General features: G+C 35.6%; 1 protein-coding gene across 1 annotated transcript in view; it reads right to left on the bottom strand.

Annotated features, from left to right (window-relative positions):
* CNGB3 (cyclic nucleotide gated channel beta 3) overlaps positions 1 to 9979 on the bottom strand; it is a gene marked incomplete at its 5' end in the record, with an annotated part of 33760 nt that extends 23781 nt beyond the window's left edge. The window contains 6 exons of the mRNA XM_009704152.1: positions 2273 to 2337; positions 3613 to 3699; positions 5649 to 5695; positions 7596 to 7808; positions 8371 to 8556; positions 9825 to 9979. Of these exons, the coding sequence (XP_009702454.1) occupies positions 2273 to 2337; positions 3613 to 3699; positions 5649 to 5695; positions 7596 to 7808; positions 8371 to 8556; positions 9825 to 9979 (753 nt within the window). The remainder of the gene's footprint in view (positions 1 to 2272; positions 2338 to 3612; positions 3700 to 5648; positions 5696 to 7595; positions 7809 to 8370; positions 8557 to 9824) is intronic.
* Positions 9980 to 16069: the final 6090 nt, after the last annotated feature.

Genomic DNA, 16069 nt, shown 5'->3' with positions numbered 1-16069 from the left:
ATGTTTTTACCTATGAGCACCTCAAAAAGTGGGAGTCAATGTTTTCTGAAGTATATTTTAAAGCATTGTATCAGGGCATGGCATAACATATTTGATATTTGCGGACACAAAATATAGCATTTTGGTAACACAGTATGCAGGCATGTTTTTTTCTACCACAAACCTTAGCAATGCATTGATGGGAAAGCCCATCGATGATAAAGCGTCAATACTGTTAACTCTATATATGCTGAGCAATAGTGCTCTGCCACTGTTTTTCTGCACTTCGTCAGCCGGATTTAAAATTGCATTTAAATTGAGTGCTTTATTTCATACATGTCAGGTTTCTGGCTTCTTATGAGTACGAGGTAGAAATAGATTAATTTTGTAATATTTAAATTCTGCAATTTACATTCTGCAAGTGATCTAATATTGGAAAACATAAGTAGGCCTGTGAGCAGGAGGCAAAGACATAAGAAGCAACACGCAGTTGTGGCACTCAAACGATACCATGCTACAAAAATGTCTAACAAGGCAGAACAGTTCTCCAGAGTAGCTGGCTCTGTCTTTCCAGCTACTTGGTACATTTTACAGGACCAGTGAGATCTTGCTGTGTGTCTTAGCCTTTCTAAATGAGCACCTTTCCTGGTTTTTGACACACAGATCAACATGACATCCTTCAAAGTTAGGCTAATTTCAAGATATACACATCCCATTCTCAACTTGCCATTTAAACAACCATTTCCCATTACACAGTTTTATATAGTGTGAAACTCCGTACCTTGCAAAACTGCTTATTTGGGTGAAAATGGGTTTGCTAATTTTTTCTCATTTCCTTGAAATCCATATACACACAACATTATTGTTACATACAAACTAATTACTTGATTCAAAGCCACCTATATTAAAAATCTGTATCTCCCAGTACTCACTGCAAATATTATAGGAGTTACAGAAAAGTCATTGAATCCAAAGCAAAGGATGTAGTATGGAAAATACTTAATTTCAAAAGTTCTCAACATTAGAAAAAGTTAAAAAATATAAGCAAGACAGATGAAAACCCATTCTTTTTACCGAGATTAGGAACTGGAGAAGATAGGGAGGCAGTGGTTCAGAAAATTACAAGAAATTTATTCATCTTGTGGAAATTCAGAGAAGCCTTGTCTTGTACCAACAAGAATTTAAAAAAAGAAAGAAAAAACGCAAAACAAAACACAAAAGACTCTTCAAAAAGTGAAAGGAGAGAGCAAGATAAGAATAAGCTTTGTAGAGGTCAGCATCCCAAAAATACTTTAGTAGAACTTTCAAACTTCAAAGTTTTTTTTTATTTCAAGGTACATGAGAATATGAAAGAGATGATGTTTCAACCTCTTCAAATTTAACTAGTTTCTAAATCTCATAAAATATCTCATTTGGAATGTGTAAAGCCTACCATTTAAGTGCAATCATCTCTGAAATAGAATAAGATGGTAAACAACAGATTCTTATTTCTGCAGCAGCAGCACACAGGAACAATACCTACCTCAAAACTGGGACAGGGAAAAAAATCTGTTGGTGTAGAAATTGCAGAAGATAAACTAGGGCTGTAATCTATACTGATGGTAGATGACAATAATGGTGACACAGTAGATGGGTTCACTGGATCTTAGCAGCATCACTGACAGTTGAGGGGCCTATGAAACTTGCCATAACTATGTCCATGCACTGTTTGAGTTGGACCCCAAGTTTTTCCTGTCAATGCAGAAGGTGAGAACATAGTGCAGTGGACGACAGTTATAATCGCTATTTGAGATCTGTGTTGAACTGGTTCTCATTCCAAGTTTAGTCAATGCAGTGGAGGATCAAGTTTCTGTATATGCCAGGTTCATGGTGAGAGCATATTTGAAGAAAAACATTGACACAGGCTCAAGCTCATAACTCTTATTAAGTACAAATAAACAGCTACTGAGGATTTGGCATTGCTATTAGCAACCTAAAGAAACAGTTCTTTAGCTCTTTCACTAAAGAAACTTCTTTCTGACACTTCTGATCAGTTAAATTTTGGCAGGAGCCTCAGTTTGGTGAACATTTTGCCTGAACTAGGCCAGCTGAACTGAGCTAGATTTAATACGTGAGTGAAATTTTACATTTATTATTTTAATGATTAAAATAAAAACATATTTTAAAAAATCTTAAATTGAACAGTTAAAGATTTATCATATTCCATCCAGTGCTTCACTGACAACTCATGAAATCAAATGAAATGCATTCTATGCCAAGCTTTGCATGCTACAAGAGTTTAATAAGCACGTACCTGTAGATGTATGCTTTGTCCAGAATAGCTTCCAAACGATCATTAAACTCAAAGAATGTGTTATGCTGAATGGAAAACAAATGAAAGTAATCCAATCACTATTCTTCACTACATGTCTTTTTATAATAGTACTGACAGTAGTTCACATACACATTTTGAAAGTAATGGATTTTTCAGTAGTCTGACTTTCTTTAAACATTTAACTAAAAGGTGAACTGCAAAGCAAAGATGAAAATTGAGTTAAACATTTTTTTGTGTGTTGAGTGTCCCATTAATCTGATTATAGAAATAACCTTTCTGCTTAGGGCAGACTGCTGCAGATGAATGACTTGGGCATGTATAATTGCTTGGGCAACTTTATCAGAGACTTACATGCATAAAAATCTCTTTTTTCTCTTTCTGAAATTCCAATAATTCTCCAATAAATGATCATATGTATCAACAACCACATACTAGATGACACCATGTAGTTTCAATTGCTGCTGTATTTAATTCTTCCTGTTAATTATGTGTAGTTTACCTTTAGTGATAGCCCTCAATGTTCGCATGTAGCTTTCTTCTTTCTTTTTGTTCAGTACACATCTGTTTGCCTAATATGAGGTACTATTTAACTTTTCATTCTTTCATATTGTTTTGGTACTGATTTATGGAATTTTGAAGTTTTGTTGAAAACTGAAGAGCACCCTCATTTTATTCTCAGAGTTCTTGTGTCTCCCCCCAGCTTTAAATGAAAGTCAATTCTTTGTCAACATATTGATTGTGTGAAGGGGAATGTATTTAGCTGCAGAGTGGCCTGCTAGGTACCATGAAATGCAGGGAGAGAGCTGTTGTCTAATCCCTTCTCAGCCCCTGCATTGCACAACTCCAGATGTCTTTGGACTCGATAAGAAAAGTGGGTTTATGCTTGTTAAATATGCTGTGTATAGTTTATAGTCCTTAAAATTCCCTCCTTTGCTTTTAAACACCTGACATTACCAACAGAAAGGGAAAATACATTGGCATAGATTAGTGACCTTAAATTAATTTTTTTTTGATCTTTGAAAACTAAAAAGGTAATTTAAGATTAATTTAATTTAAATTATGGAAATAAATCAGCCTTAATAACAAAACACCATTTGAAAGTAGGAAATAATAAAGTCAGAAGAAAAATAAGAGAATAAGCGCTTCATTTGGCTAGACTGTATCTTGCATTTTTTGTTGGTTTGTTTGCTGATGTAGCTTATGCTGAAGATATTTTCCAATTTCTAGATTTCATATTCCTAATTTTTATAAAGAACTTTCTATTGGGTTGTAAAAACATTCATGTGTGGTTAGCCATCCATCACTAACAGAAATCTTACCTTTAGCATCCTATTTGCTCTAAATGCTGGGTTAAATCCAAAGAAGAAGTATAAAATGTCAAACGGCAATACTGATATCACATCAAGCTGTTGAAGAGCAGAGAGGTCAATTTAAACTTCACAATAATCATAATGCATTTACTTGCTGTCAAAAACCTACTTAGATTGAATCATGATTGAGTGTAATATTTGAACAGTCAGCATGCTAAGCCTGTAACTTCCCAAGTACTGGCAGGCAAGATTCTCTCTTTGAAAATACCAACAGCTTTGCTCTGCGCTGCTTTTAAGTTCTCTGTGCTCGAGTTTTTAATCTGTTTCATGTGGATTATTAGCAGTATCTCAGACATTTGATTACTAATACATTCTGTTATTTCAATCATAGTTCTGACAAGACTAAAATGGTAGACATGTGGCTGGTGAGTGGAGGTGGGGAGAGCACTTCACAAGCACTTCTTAGAAGTCCTATGGCTTTTAAAACCAGGCTGCCTATAGCAATCTGGGGGAGCACAATGAATTAGATTCCTTGCTTGCAACCTGCAGAAGCCATGTGTTCAAAACAACAAATTCATCATAAGATAAGTTTGGTGGTTGGTTTTTTTTAAAAAAAAATATATTTGGATACTTCTTCTTCCCATATCACTAAGATTTTCAACATCTCTCTGCAGTCCATCAACAGTGTGATTACTCTTCTTATCTGCCTACTTTATTCTTTCCAAGAATTCTGTGGAGAGAAGGAAAGCTGTGGTAAACTTGGCTTTCCTGTTTAAAGATCCTGTGATGCCTTGCTGTGTTGCTGATATAATTTGAGAACAAAAGAGGGATGTGGAACTCTAGGCTTCATCTCACTGTCATCAGAAATGCCTTTGCTCTGAGAGATGCAACTCTTGTTGGCAGCAACTAGACTGCAGCACTGACCTTTTATTCCATGACATTAAGATGCAGTTAATACCTGAACTCTGTGAAAAAAGCAAACCAAACCAAAAAATTAATTGAGGACAAACAGCCCTTTATGGCCTCTCTTCCTCTCTCAGACACATGTCTAAGAGGAGGCAAAATTTAGTGAGAAGTGCTTTAATATCAGTAACTGTTAATTGGTACTTAATCATATGACAAATTCCCAGATTATATCTGTGTCTTGCATGTGGTGAGAACACTCAACTCTCATTAGTTTCTGCAGAAATCAAGAGCACTAAACATACTGCAAGTGTGAACTTCAAATAAAACCATGCATATCCACTTAGTTCTCTTGCTGTAAATCTGACTCTGTCCTACTCACTTGCCTGTATAGTGTATATCCTGCACTTTTGGATAGCTTAACCTCAAGTATATAAGTAGTGATACTACAGTCACTGAGACAAATTTAACTCTGAAGCAAGGCAGGTGCAAAACTATTTACAGAAGAGGAGGGGGCAATAACTGAGATTTCAGAGATGTGGGCTCAGTGTCACAGAGCTGTATGTGTATCAGGAATTCAATAGACTACCTATCCTCTGTTGGCAAAAACAGTATTTAGGAACAAAATGGACAATTTTCCCAAATAAAATGCATCTTTGTTTTTACAAAGTGCAATGAGTATCAAAAATCTTAGTTTGAATTTTTGTTTACTTGTATGAGTGATGACCTGTTCAGTACCACAAGGTACTTCATAAGAGTTCACAGAATAGGGCTATTATGTAACTTCAAGACTTTTTATTTTGTTTAATGAATCACTGGCAAACTGTGCTATTGTCGTTCAGTGTGTGCGGGGGTGACCTCAAACGAATTTGTCAAAACAGTATTTTATTAATTCTATTTTATTAATTTATTATTATTCAGAATTAATATTTATAATTGCATTTATAAGTATTCTGTTTTACAATTAAACACTGTTTATGAAGATGGCAATCTTCAGCTGGTGAGCACTGACATGCCATCAAGCCAATGCTTTCTGGTGATGTTCTTAAACCATCAGTGATTTTCAGTGAATGAAAAAAAATCCTGTGAAATCCTACAGCCAGTATTTACGTATTGACGTTAGTAACACAGGGTCTGCTTACCCGAAACTTCATAGAGCTGTGGTAGAATTTCTTCATTTCGACTTTGTCTGACTACAATAATAACGAAAGGAAGAAAAGGCTTAGTCAAGAACAGAATGTCAAGAATGAGCCTCTGTTACTTGACAATAATAATAATTCTCTTCTGATAGTAGGGATGATGACAGTTACATTAATGGTGGTCTAAAAGTATGAATGGAGAAATATCTGTAGGAATAAGCAGCACTTTAACTAGACCGGTTTATATTAGACCAGATTTTACTAGACCTACTTGAAAAATTCAGGTTTGGCGTTTGTCTGATTTTTTCCAAGTCTGGCTGTTGCTCTAGAAAAGTACATTACATTTTCCCCACAAATCTTCCTTCTCAAGACATCTGTACCAGTTGGTGCTTGACCCAAACCCCTTCAATTTCAGAGCCAAAAACTCCATTTGACTTCAGTGGTTCCAAGAAAAATGCAAAGAACATTTCTGACAGTGCTGTACAAAATTAGCTTTTTGAAAGCTAACATTAATATGCTAGCATTATTAGCATTATAATAATCAACATTGCATTCATTAGTAATGATTAGCTATTTATTTTTAAATTGCTCTGCATGGGAACTGATGCTAATACCTTAATAAGAAAGGGTAATCACAAGTATCTAAAGAAATGTATCTGTTATTATACTTTCTGTATTTATACCAGGGACACTTTAAAAATAGCTTTAAAATCTTAAGGATATTTCCATGCCAACTTTTCACTATTTTCAGTTTAAGCATTAAACTAAATGCAGGAGATCAGGCAGTAGATGATATCTTCACGTACTAAAATCTATGAATTGTACAAACAGCTTCAAGGGAAACACAAGGTAAGTTTTCTATATTAGAGTTTTAACCTTGTTCATAAAACTTGAGTTTTGTAGGATTTAGGCAAGATTGCCAGTTACTGAATGTCTTGGCATGGAAAAATACATTACACTGCACTGCATTTAATATCTATCCAAACTATATTTGCACAGTTTTATCTAGATTTCTCTGTAAAGTTATCAGTAATATCTTGTATGCACAATGTGTAAAATTTTATGTAAAAGCACTGAACTAAAGCTAGCTCTAAATTACATTTGAGGATATATTATTTTGCGTTTTCTATCTGTTGGGCACGGTAGTGTCATACTGAAGTTATCTAAACTCATTTTTTTCTGCATTAGGTTTTCTTCTATAAGAAGTTAAAGAATTAAAAGTAGGGAAAATTTTAAAGAAAAGTTAATATGTACTAGATGCCCTTTGATACGTTAAGGGCAAGTTTTACCTTTTTTCAGATACTTGCTTAGAGTTTTATTTTGCATTTATCTATAAAAAGATAACACAAAAATGGTAGCAAGAAGCAAAATTGAATGTACATATTTTCCCCAAATAAAATATCTTCAAATAAATTATTTTTAAAGTATTCTGAAATTACAGAGATTTGCTCTGATTTTGGCAAAAAAAACCCACAATCTCACAATCTGTAACAAAACATGCATATCCTGTCCAGCCCTAGCAGAATATGCTCTGTCTTCAATGGTGATTCTTGCATAAGGTGAATAGAAAGCTGAAAATTTCACACATAGAAACACATACATACATGTATGAGCACATAGTCATATAATCACTGATTCCCATGAAGCTGCACTAATTTACTCCTGGTGAGACAGAGCTTTATGCCTGTTCTGACTACTTTCATCTGTAACTTTCAAATCTGATTTTTCTTTTTTTAAGAATGTATATGTATCCATGAAACAATGGATATGTTTCCTTCTTCCAAAATAGGATAATAGAAGGTCAGTGAAGAAGAACACAGGTATTCTTTGATAAATAAAAAAGTTACATAGATTTGATATATCAGGAAAAAATGTGTCAGATTAGAAGGAATTTCTATAATGTACTTTTTAACATACAACGACTACCCGTGGAAATCCCCCTTCCAATACTTACTATTATGTCTCCACCTTTTAAAAATTGCACTCGGGGCTGGAAAATCAGTAAGTCACACAGGTAGCAGATATCACAAAGGATGTCTATGATAAACCAATATATTGTATTACTTGGGGTTTGATACGGGAACACAAAGCGAAGGGGAATAAACCAGCAATTCCAGTTATAGGCGATTGTCACAAGCATGAGCCATGCTACATAACGGCGATCTGCAAGAAAAAAATTAAATTTACAGGTATGAACTTAGAATATTTTCTCATTCTTTTAGACACATTTATTCTACTGCAATCTCTGGGACTGCTTCTGTTCAGAGCAACCTACCATCCTCCCTTTCTCAATGGCACAGGCTGCTAAAGTGATATAGGTTGGAACTAGGAGTCACACAAAGAATTTGCAAAAAGGAAAACAGATGAGTTTATGACAGAGTATAGAATTTAGTGCATCTGAAGAAACTCGATACATTTTGCATGCTGCTGGTGTATGTTATTACTGACAAAAGAATTATTTGGCTCTAATGAATGGGACAGATTCTAGATCAAGAATCAGAAGACTTGGGTTTTAACTGTGGTTGGTTTGCATACCAGCTTTACAACTGTTGTCACTTTTCATCTCTTTTCCCTGTTTGGAATAAATGTTCTTTAGAGCAGGAACTATGCGTCTCTCTGAGTTGCAAACTGGAATGCAGATCTTATGGTGGTTCACAGGTACTATGTAATACTAGGTCACTTCAATATGTCTTTACCTCATTCTAGTGCAGAGCTTTTAATTTACCTGTGTATGAATCTATGCTGTCTGGTAGCTGCAGATACTCCATGTATTTTTTCAGTGGAGGTTTTTTGAATTTACAGCACAGCATATCACAGTAATGATCTTCCTCTGGCTTTGCTTCTGCATCCTCTTTCTTTTCTTCTTTTTTTTCTTCTTTTGGTGGGGGTGGAGGCTGCTTCTTTGATGGTGCTAGCCACATAGAATGCCACAAAGGGTGGTGATGTTTTAATAATGGCTCAATTACTACACTCTGTTTTAACATGTACAACAGCCTCATCATGTTAAAATCTCTTCTAAAAATACTTGTCAGTGACTAAAACTACAATTCATTATAATAGTGAATGCATTAGAAAATAGATTGGAGAATAAAATCACCACTGATATAATAATGTACATTTGCTATCAAGAACAGAGCACTTCATATTACAGAGTGCAATATATATGTTACTGTCTTTCCTTGGACAGTGTTCACAACTAATACCATAAAAGACTGACAAGAAATAAGGTAAGTCGTAATTCAGCATTCATTAATGCAACTGGGCATTTCTCTTTACATGACTATTGCAAATGATGCATGCAGTTAGGATGGAGATAAGTCCAAACATTTGTCCCATTAATTCTGGTGGCTTTACCTCTGAGTAGGATACACAATCTTAGCAGTAAGCTAGCAGTCTGGATCTATAATAATTTGGGAAATAGGTGATTGTAAGTTCTACAAAGAGAACAAAAGAGGTAAATGAGCAAAGACATAATTTAAAAAAAAAAAGGGGAAATTCCTTTATCAGCTGGTATAGTTTATAATACTTCAGGCGTTATTTTTCACAGCTTATTAAAAAACAGATAAACAACTTCTAAAAATATCAGAATATAAAGACACCACACTCAAATCTTTGTAAAAAGGAAAGAAAAGTCAAACTTTCCTCTGAAAAACATCATATTTGTTTATTTTTCATATTTTGTCAAAAGTAAATGTTTAATTAATTTCAGATGAGTTTGCTCTATTCGAAGCATGTACTTAAAGTCCTTAGTGTCTCTGGAAGATTGCTGCCATGGCTAAAATTTTATTTACTTTTACACAGCGATCTAATCTCAGAGTCACTAACATCTACTCATAAGATATGTATGTTTCTCATACATTTCAGATTCATCCCCATAAATAAACATATCTGGGAGCTTTTTTAAAATATAGAAAACTGCTTGACAGGGATGATTCTAGATGTTGCCTAAGGTTTTTTTCCCCAAATTCTTAAGTGATGGGGTTCAACGGGAGTTCATACCTAAGGACTTGGCTTACTCTAGTCTAATACGGATAAATTGACTTCAGTGGGCACAAATCGATCCATTTCAGCAGGTAAACATGCTATGCTTGAAACTTTTATCACAGTGTTTTCTGTCCCCACAAAATAATTTTCATCTTTAAACTCAACAAATGCACAGCTATTTCTAGAGTCACTTACAAGCTGTAGGACTGCCTTCAGGGGAGGACAGCACTGGATCTTTCAGCTTTTCCTTATAGATCGTTGCCCTTTCCCGCATTTTTCTGACAATCTCTTGAAGCTGGGCATCAGCATACTCATTTGTTTGCAAACCTGAAGGCATTGGCTTCTGCATACTAATTAAATCAAAAGGAAAAAAGCTTAATGTACTTGAAAGCAATGGAAGGAAACAGTTCTAATTCTACTTCTGAGCAAAAGTCAGACATTAAGATTAGATCTTTATTGGCCACAGTGCTTATTCACATCACTTAATTCACAGTAAGCAGACACCAAAGTTATCTGTTCTTCCTTTCTGCTTATGCCAGCAGCAATCTACACGATATTTCAAGCGGAGGAGGTCAGGGTAGCCTGCGCTCTGTATAGCCCTCTATACTAATGACTTCCCGCTGCTGCTTTTCAGCAAGTTCTACTGTGGCTATGTAAGGCCTAGAGCTCATCCTATGTATTCGCTACGATGCAAGGCATGCTCTTCCCATCTGTGCATAAAAATGTGCTCGTCGTTATATAGTAATATCCTAATGATGACAGGACATAAATGAGTTAAAGACTGATGTGCAGGTGGGGGAGTAGAGACTATGCTTACTTTATGCTTCCTAATATTAGGAAAATTGATTTCATCTACGTTTTGTTATGGGTATTAGCTAACACCAGGTAAAAAAAGCATTTGTTTTACTAAGTGGAAACAAAACACTAGTGTTCTTGCTGAAGTTTCTTCTGTTTCCACTAAGAGTTTTCTCAGGGTCATAGTAACACTGAACTGATATTCCGGCACTCACAGCATTTCTTCAAACCTGAGGACCATTGATTTTCAAACACCTGCAAACTCACAGTCTACACTGAAACTAATGCTTTTAATGGGATCTATGCATGCTGTGCAATTAATTAGAAAATCTAGGTGAGAGTGATTCTTTATCAACTCTTTTGGCCTTATTCATACTTGAAATTTCATCCTCAATTACTTGCTACTGTCTGATTATGCAAACTGGGGCTGTTTTGGAGTGCCACCCAGATGGCAGCTGGGCCATGCATTTGGACTTCCTCTACGTGGAGATGAGGATATAGGATTTCTTCTGTATCCTGGACTCAACACTTCTCAGCTGGCTGGAAACGGCTGTGACTGGCAAGGGCAGCTCAAGGCCTCCTCCCACACAGGTCACAACTGCCACCCCTGCACCGAAACCCTGCCAGCTATGCCCAATACAGGGCATATAGCATAGAATTGTTCTTTCTTTCTTAACAGTTTTTCAGCTCTCTCCCAAATACCATGGGGATGTGGATATTACAGCAAGAGACGAGGCAGACCAAGAGTGAAACATGCCTGAAATTTCCAGATTCTTGAGAAGACCTTCCCAAAAGTGAGTAGAAGGAAAATGGTATGACAGCACCTTAGGTAGGGAAGAAATTAAAACCACTTAGAACTGATCTTTGAATAAACATCACATCTAAACCTACTTTGAAGTTCCTAACAGAAGGAGCTGTAGCTAAAAAAGGAGAGTGCCAGAGTGGGATGTGTGTAGCTTTATGAGAAGCACAGTTTTCTGGAGACACAACACGTATCGCGGTGCCCAAGGAAGTATAATTTAAGGATGTGAAAATCCTTCAGCAATAAAACCATTGGATAAAATGGAGATAAGCTGTTAAAAGCAGAAGCAGCAGAAGTCTGGAAGTATGTGCTTATCATTCCTCAAATTTAAGTCTTCTGCAGTGTCTGTTTCTTAAAACTCCTCAGGCAGGAGATTAATCAAACAGTTCTGATATACTTTGTAATCTCATCACAGTTCCTTTTGTGTCACATATTCCCTTTGCTCAGGCCATCTGCAGTGTAATGAAACCCTTTCTTGTTTTGAGCTAACATGTCACAATTAGTTTTTCAGCTGCTATGCAAAGAATTTAAAATAATTCTTATTCTTTGCTGTTGCTGTATTTGCTCAGGGCATTAGCTATCTTATAGTAAAATACAGTTATCACAAGTGTCATGCCAAAGGCCCCTTCTATCTGCTTTCTAGGGATAAGCCATAAATTGCGTGGGATTTTCCTGTTATTTCACAGCCTTTCCAATAAAAGTTAAAGTCTCCTCTGTCATGAATTTGGTGCTTTATCATTGCAATGTAGCCCAAAGGAACCATGTTGTTATTTGGTACTGATTAGAAACTATGTGAATTTGTTTAAAGTTACTTGCCCCATAGCTGATGAGAAATTTATTTTCCTTGCCCTACTTCTCATTTGGTTTGCATTATCTCCTCCTCTATTATTTTCTAGCAATGAAATGCTTACTTTAAAGTTTCCCTGGTTAATACAGATGGAAGAGGCTGCATGTTGACGACTGCTAAGTTAAAGATGTGTATTATACGTGTGCTGTGTAGAGGTGCATATTAAATTGTCTTGGCTAATGAAGTCCATTCAAACTTGACTAAATCTCTTTTAATAAACTTGACTCCATCTCTTGCATTGGGTGGTGCTAGGATTTGTCCCTAAGCTGATACGTTATTCTTTAAGCAAATTTATCTCTAACCTTTGTACAATATGTTACAATAGGTCTAGGTCTATACTACTTACTACACCACATAGTCCTTTACAGAGCAGAAACGTTTATTCCCTGCAGAATTAATAAATTCACATGGCCTAGGAAATGAAAAACTCAGGACCACAACTAATGTACTATGCACGCGGTTTTGTTATTACCTCAAACATATTTTGTTTAACAATAGCAACATATGTAACAATAGAAGGACAACAATAATGTAGTCGTCTTATGTTTTTAACTTGTAGGTTTAAACTTGTTTGTTTGGTGAATAAAATTACAGTGTCTTAATTCTCCACACGCCAAGAGAAAATATTTAGACAACTATAGCATAGTGGAAGAAAATGGCCTTGAAAGAACAGGCTATGGAAATACTGTGTGGAGTGTGCTAATGTATGTAACTTCTGTTAAGTACTGTGGCTTGGGAGTCTTCTGCAATAGGTTATTTCAGAATCAATCAAGCTTACCCTTTTCTAAGTTGCAATCTAGAGTTTAATTCTTTCTTGCTTTTTGGCCATGAACACCGAATATCTGAGTTCAATTCCATCTTTTATCTACCAGGCGACCTCTGAGAAAATGCATTTCATAAATGTATGCCGCTGCCTGAAAAAAATCCATACCACTTTTTGCTGATTTCAGTTATAACTCTTCTTCTTGCAGCACTTAAGAAACTTTCTCCTATCTACCTGGAAAAAAAATTTTTGATCTTGCAACAGAACTTTTAATGCTTTTGTTAAGTACTGACTTTAAGATTTATGATCGTATATACAGCCTGTGTCTTGAAAAAATAATTTGTTGTCTTGAATGAATTATGGAGAATCTCCAATTCAAATAACCAATTTTCAGAAGAATATGACAATGCATAGCTATACAAATGTCCAGAAAACATGATGGCATAGCTGAGAAATATTTCTGTGAGGTAGAAAAATGTCTTTCTAAGCAACATGAAAGGTACCGATTCAAAAACACATCCTCAATTTGTGCTGACAATCCCAGTGTGGGTAGCACTGTAGAAACTAGAACGCTCTACCTGTCCCCAGTTCCAAGTCTAAGCTCACACATCCTCAATGACTAGGAAACCTAATGCTTCTCTGTACAGAAAAAATACGGTAGTCATCTGCTTGGTACAGGCACAGGGGTATTCCAAAAACCTAATCTTAACTATTCTGATTACACTCCCTTTATAGTCAATAGAAGGCTTCTCTGAGGAGAGGTTCAGAATGACTAAGATAGGTTTCTGCTCTGTTTTGCCTGTGAAAGGAGCCTATCCTTCTCCTTTACCTGCACAGGAAGCTGATGGAGTTTTGGGAGTGAACTTTAATGTCTTCTTTCATGACATTGGTAGAAAATGTAGTAGTGCATTAATGATGTTTAATAGGATGTTGGATTTGAAAGATTAAAAGGTAGGACTGATTCCTATACAGGAAAACTTGAATTATTTAGACTAATAGAAACAAGAACAAATCTAATGCTATATAATGCAGAAATGCATTTAGAAACAAATTGCAAGAATTTATTTTGTAAATGGTGGGACCATCAATTGCAGCTGAGAACAGGATAAATATCCAAGTGTTTTAGTCAACAGCAGGGTGCTTATGAGCCATACTGTAATCTGGCTATGAAAAACACTGGTGCAAACGTAACCCTAGAATGTGTCTGACATTGCCAGTGAAGGAAGCATTAATATTGGTATATAAGCCAATGGTAAGAGTTATTCCAAGCAGCTATACTCAAAAGGTGAATTCACGTAGGAAACTGCATAAAGTCTCTTAGAATGATCAAGGCTACTGGCAACATGGCTTTAGAAAGGACAGCAAAACAGAATCCAAATTTCGGTTTTTTTTAGGGAAAAGAGGTATTTGAGCTGAGGAACAGTGTTGTAATAAGAATACGTGTGAATAAAAACACCCTGAATTAGTATGAGTCAAAGGTCTGAAGAAAGTTTCTAAGCCTTTAAAGACTTGGATTCTAGACAGCCTTCTAATATGAGTAAGGAGCAGTTGAAACAAGTGTCACAGACTTCAAGATTATATTAGCTAGGATCATGAAAACAATTGTAGGCAGTAATTCCTGAGAATGTAAGAGAATGTATGCAGCACAACAGGAAACCCTTTTCAGCAAACAAACCTGAAATATATCAAGGCTTGGAAAGTGAGTGAATGACTTAACTTGTACAGGTACCACCAGGTCCACTGCTACCAAAAATCTCAACAGCTCAAATGCTAAGAAAGTCTTGAAACAAACTGTTGACATGTTAGATTCCACGGAATTTGAAATAGGTCTTAACTAAATTTTAATTTTCATTAGCAGTCTTGAAACAAGTATCTTCCTCTGCCCTTCTTTTAAGAGGGAAAGGGTTTGAGAGAGACTCATCTTTAGTGATCCAGAAGATAATGTCTTTCTCTATTTGCTGCATGTTTTGAAGTACTGACAGTATATTAACTTTTCATTGCAATAAAAAAGAATAAAATACATTTTTATTTTCATTTCATTTTAGGATTAAGTTATTCTTCATGGTGCAATTTGAATTTAAATTGATGTTACTTTTGTCCTACTATCTATTTTCTTACATATTTCATTAATTTAAGCATAGTAATAAAATAATATTTGGGTTGATTTTGTTTATATATAGAAGCAAGAATAGGCCATAAGCATGAATAAGCTTCATGTGGACACCATGTAAACAAAACTTTCCATTGGAATTCATGACTTTCCCTTAGTTTGGAGTTATTGTACAGAAATTATGCTCGTTTTGGCCCTAAGCAAATCTTCTTGAAATAAAACGCAGAAATCATCCATTTCCCGGATCTCATGTTGTATTCATACAGCAAAACGGATATAGAAGCAACAATGTTCAAGGAAGGCACTATCTTTCTGAGTTAGCTACTGGCATTGGACTCAGAACAAACTTCTTGATGCAGTGCAGACTGAAATCAAATCATCTAGGCTGCCTGAGATTCCTCCTGTTTAGTTCAAAGCTTTGTCACAGCAGCTTCTTTGACAGTCCTCCTGGTTATTCAGTCACAACAGTCTGTGAATCCTCTAATCTTCTTTACAGTACTCTCTAAGGAGAGGTCTGTCTGAATGCTGAACACATGGAACTCTCACTGAGGTACCAGATTAAAATGTGAATAAGATTTTATTTTAATTAGCAATTTTGCAGTATGAACTATGCAAAAGAAAGTAGTAGGAATGTTGAAAGTATCAATTAACTTTGAAAAATGACCTTTCTTTAATGTCACTGGTGACATAAAGTTGTTTAATTGCATTGAATATTTACTATGATATAACAAATAAGGGCAGCATCATTTCTGACACTAATCATTTTAGAACAAAAGTATAATATTTTAAGAAAGAACCGTAAGAGAATAAGTGAGGCAGTCTTGTCTCACTTATTTTCTTATCTGGTGCTGTTGTGTCACTGGTGCTTTCTTATCTGTAAGTAAGTGATTAAATCTGTCTGAGGCATCTACCTCTTATCAGGAATTTTAAAAGATATTTCTTATCCTATACACATAACATCTGTTACATTCAAACACATTTAAATGCAAACTCATAACTTATTTACATAAGCATATAATAATTTATGGCTAATGAAAAAAGTCTTAATCAGAGTATGATCCAGTGCTGTACCGAGTTCTTGAGCTGCGGTGAGCTGGCCCTGGCTGGAGGCCAGGTGCCCACC

This window comes from Cariama cristata, unplaced genomic scaffold (genome assembly GCF_000690535.1).
Source record: "Cariama cristata isolate BGI_N322 unplaced genomic scaffold, ASM69053v1 scaffold43067, whole genome shotgun sequence".
Taxonomy (NCBI): Eukaryota; Metazoa; Chordata; class Aves; order Cariamiformes; family Cariamidae; genus Cariama; species Cariama cristata.
This window is presented reverse-complemented; position numbering and strand designations above follow the sequence as displayed.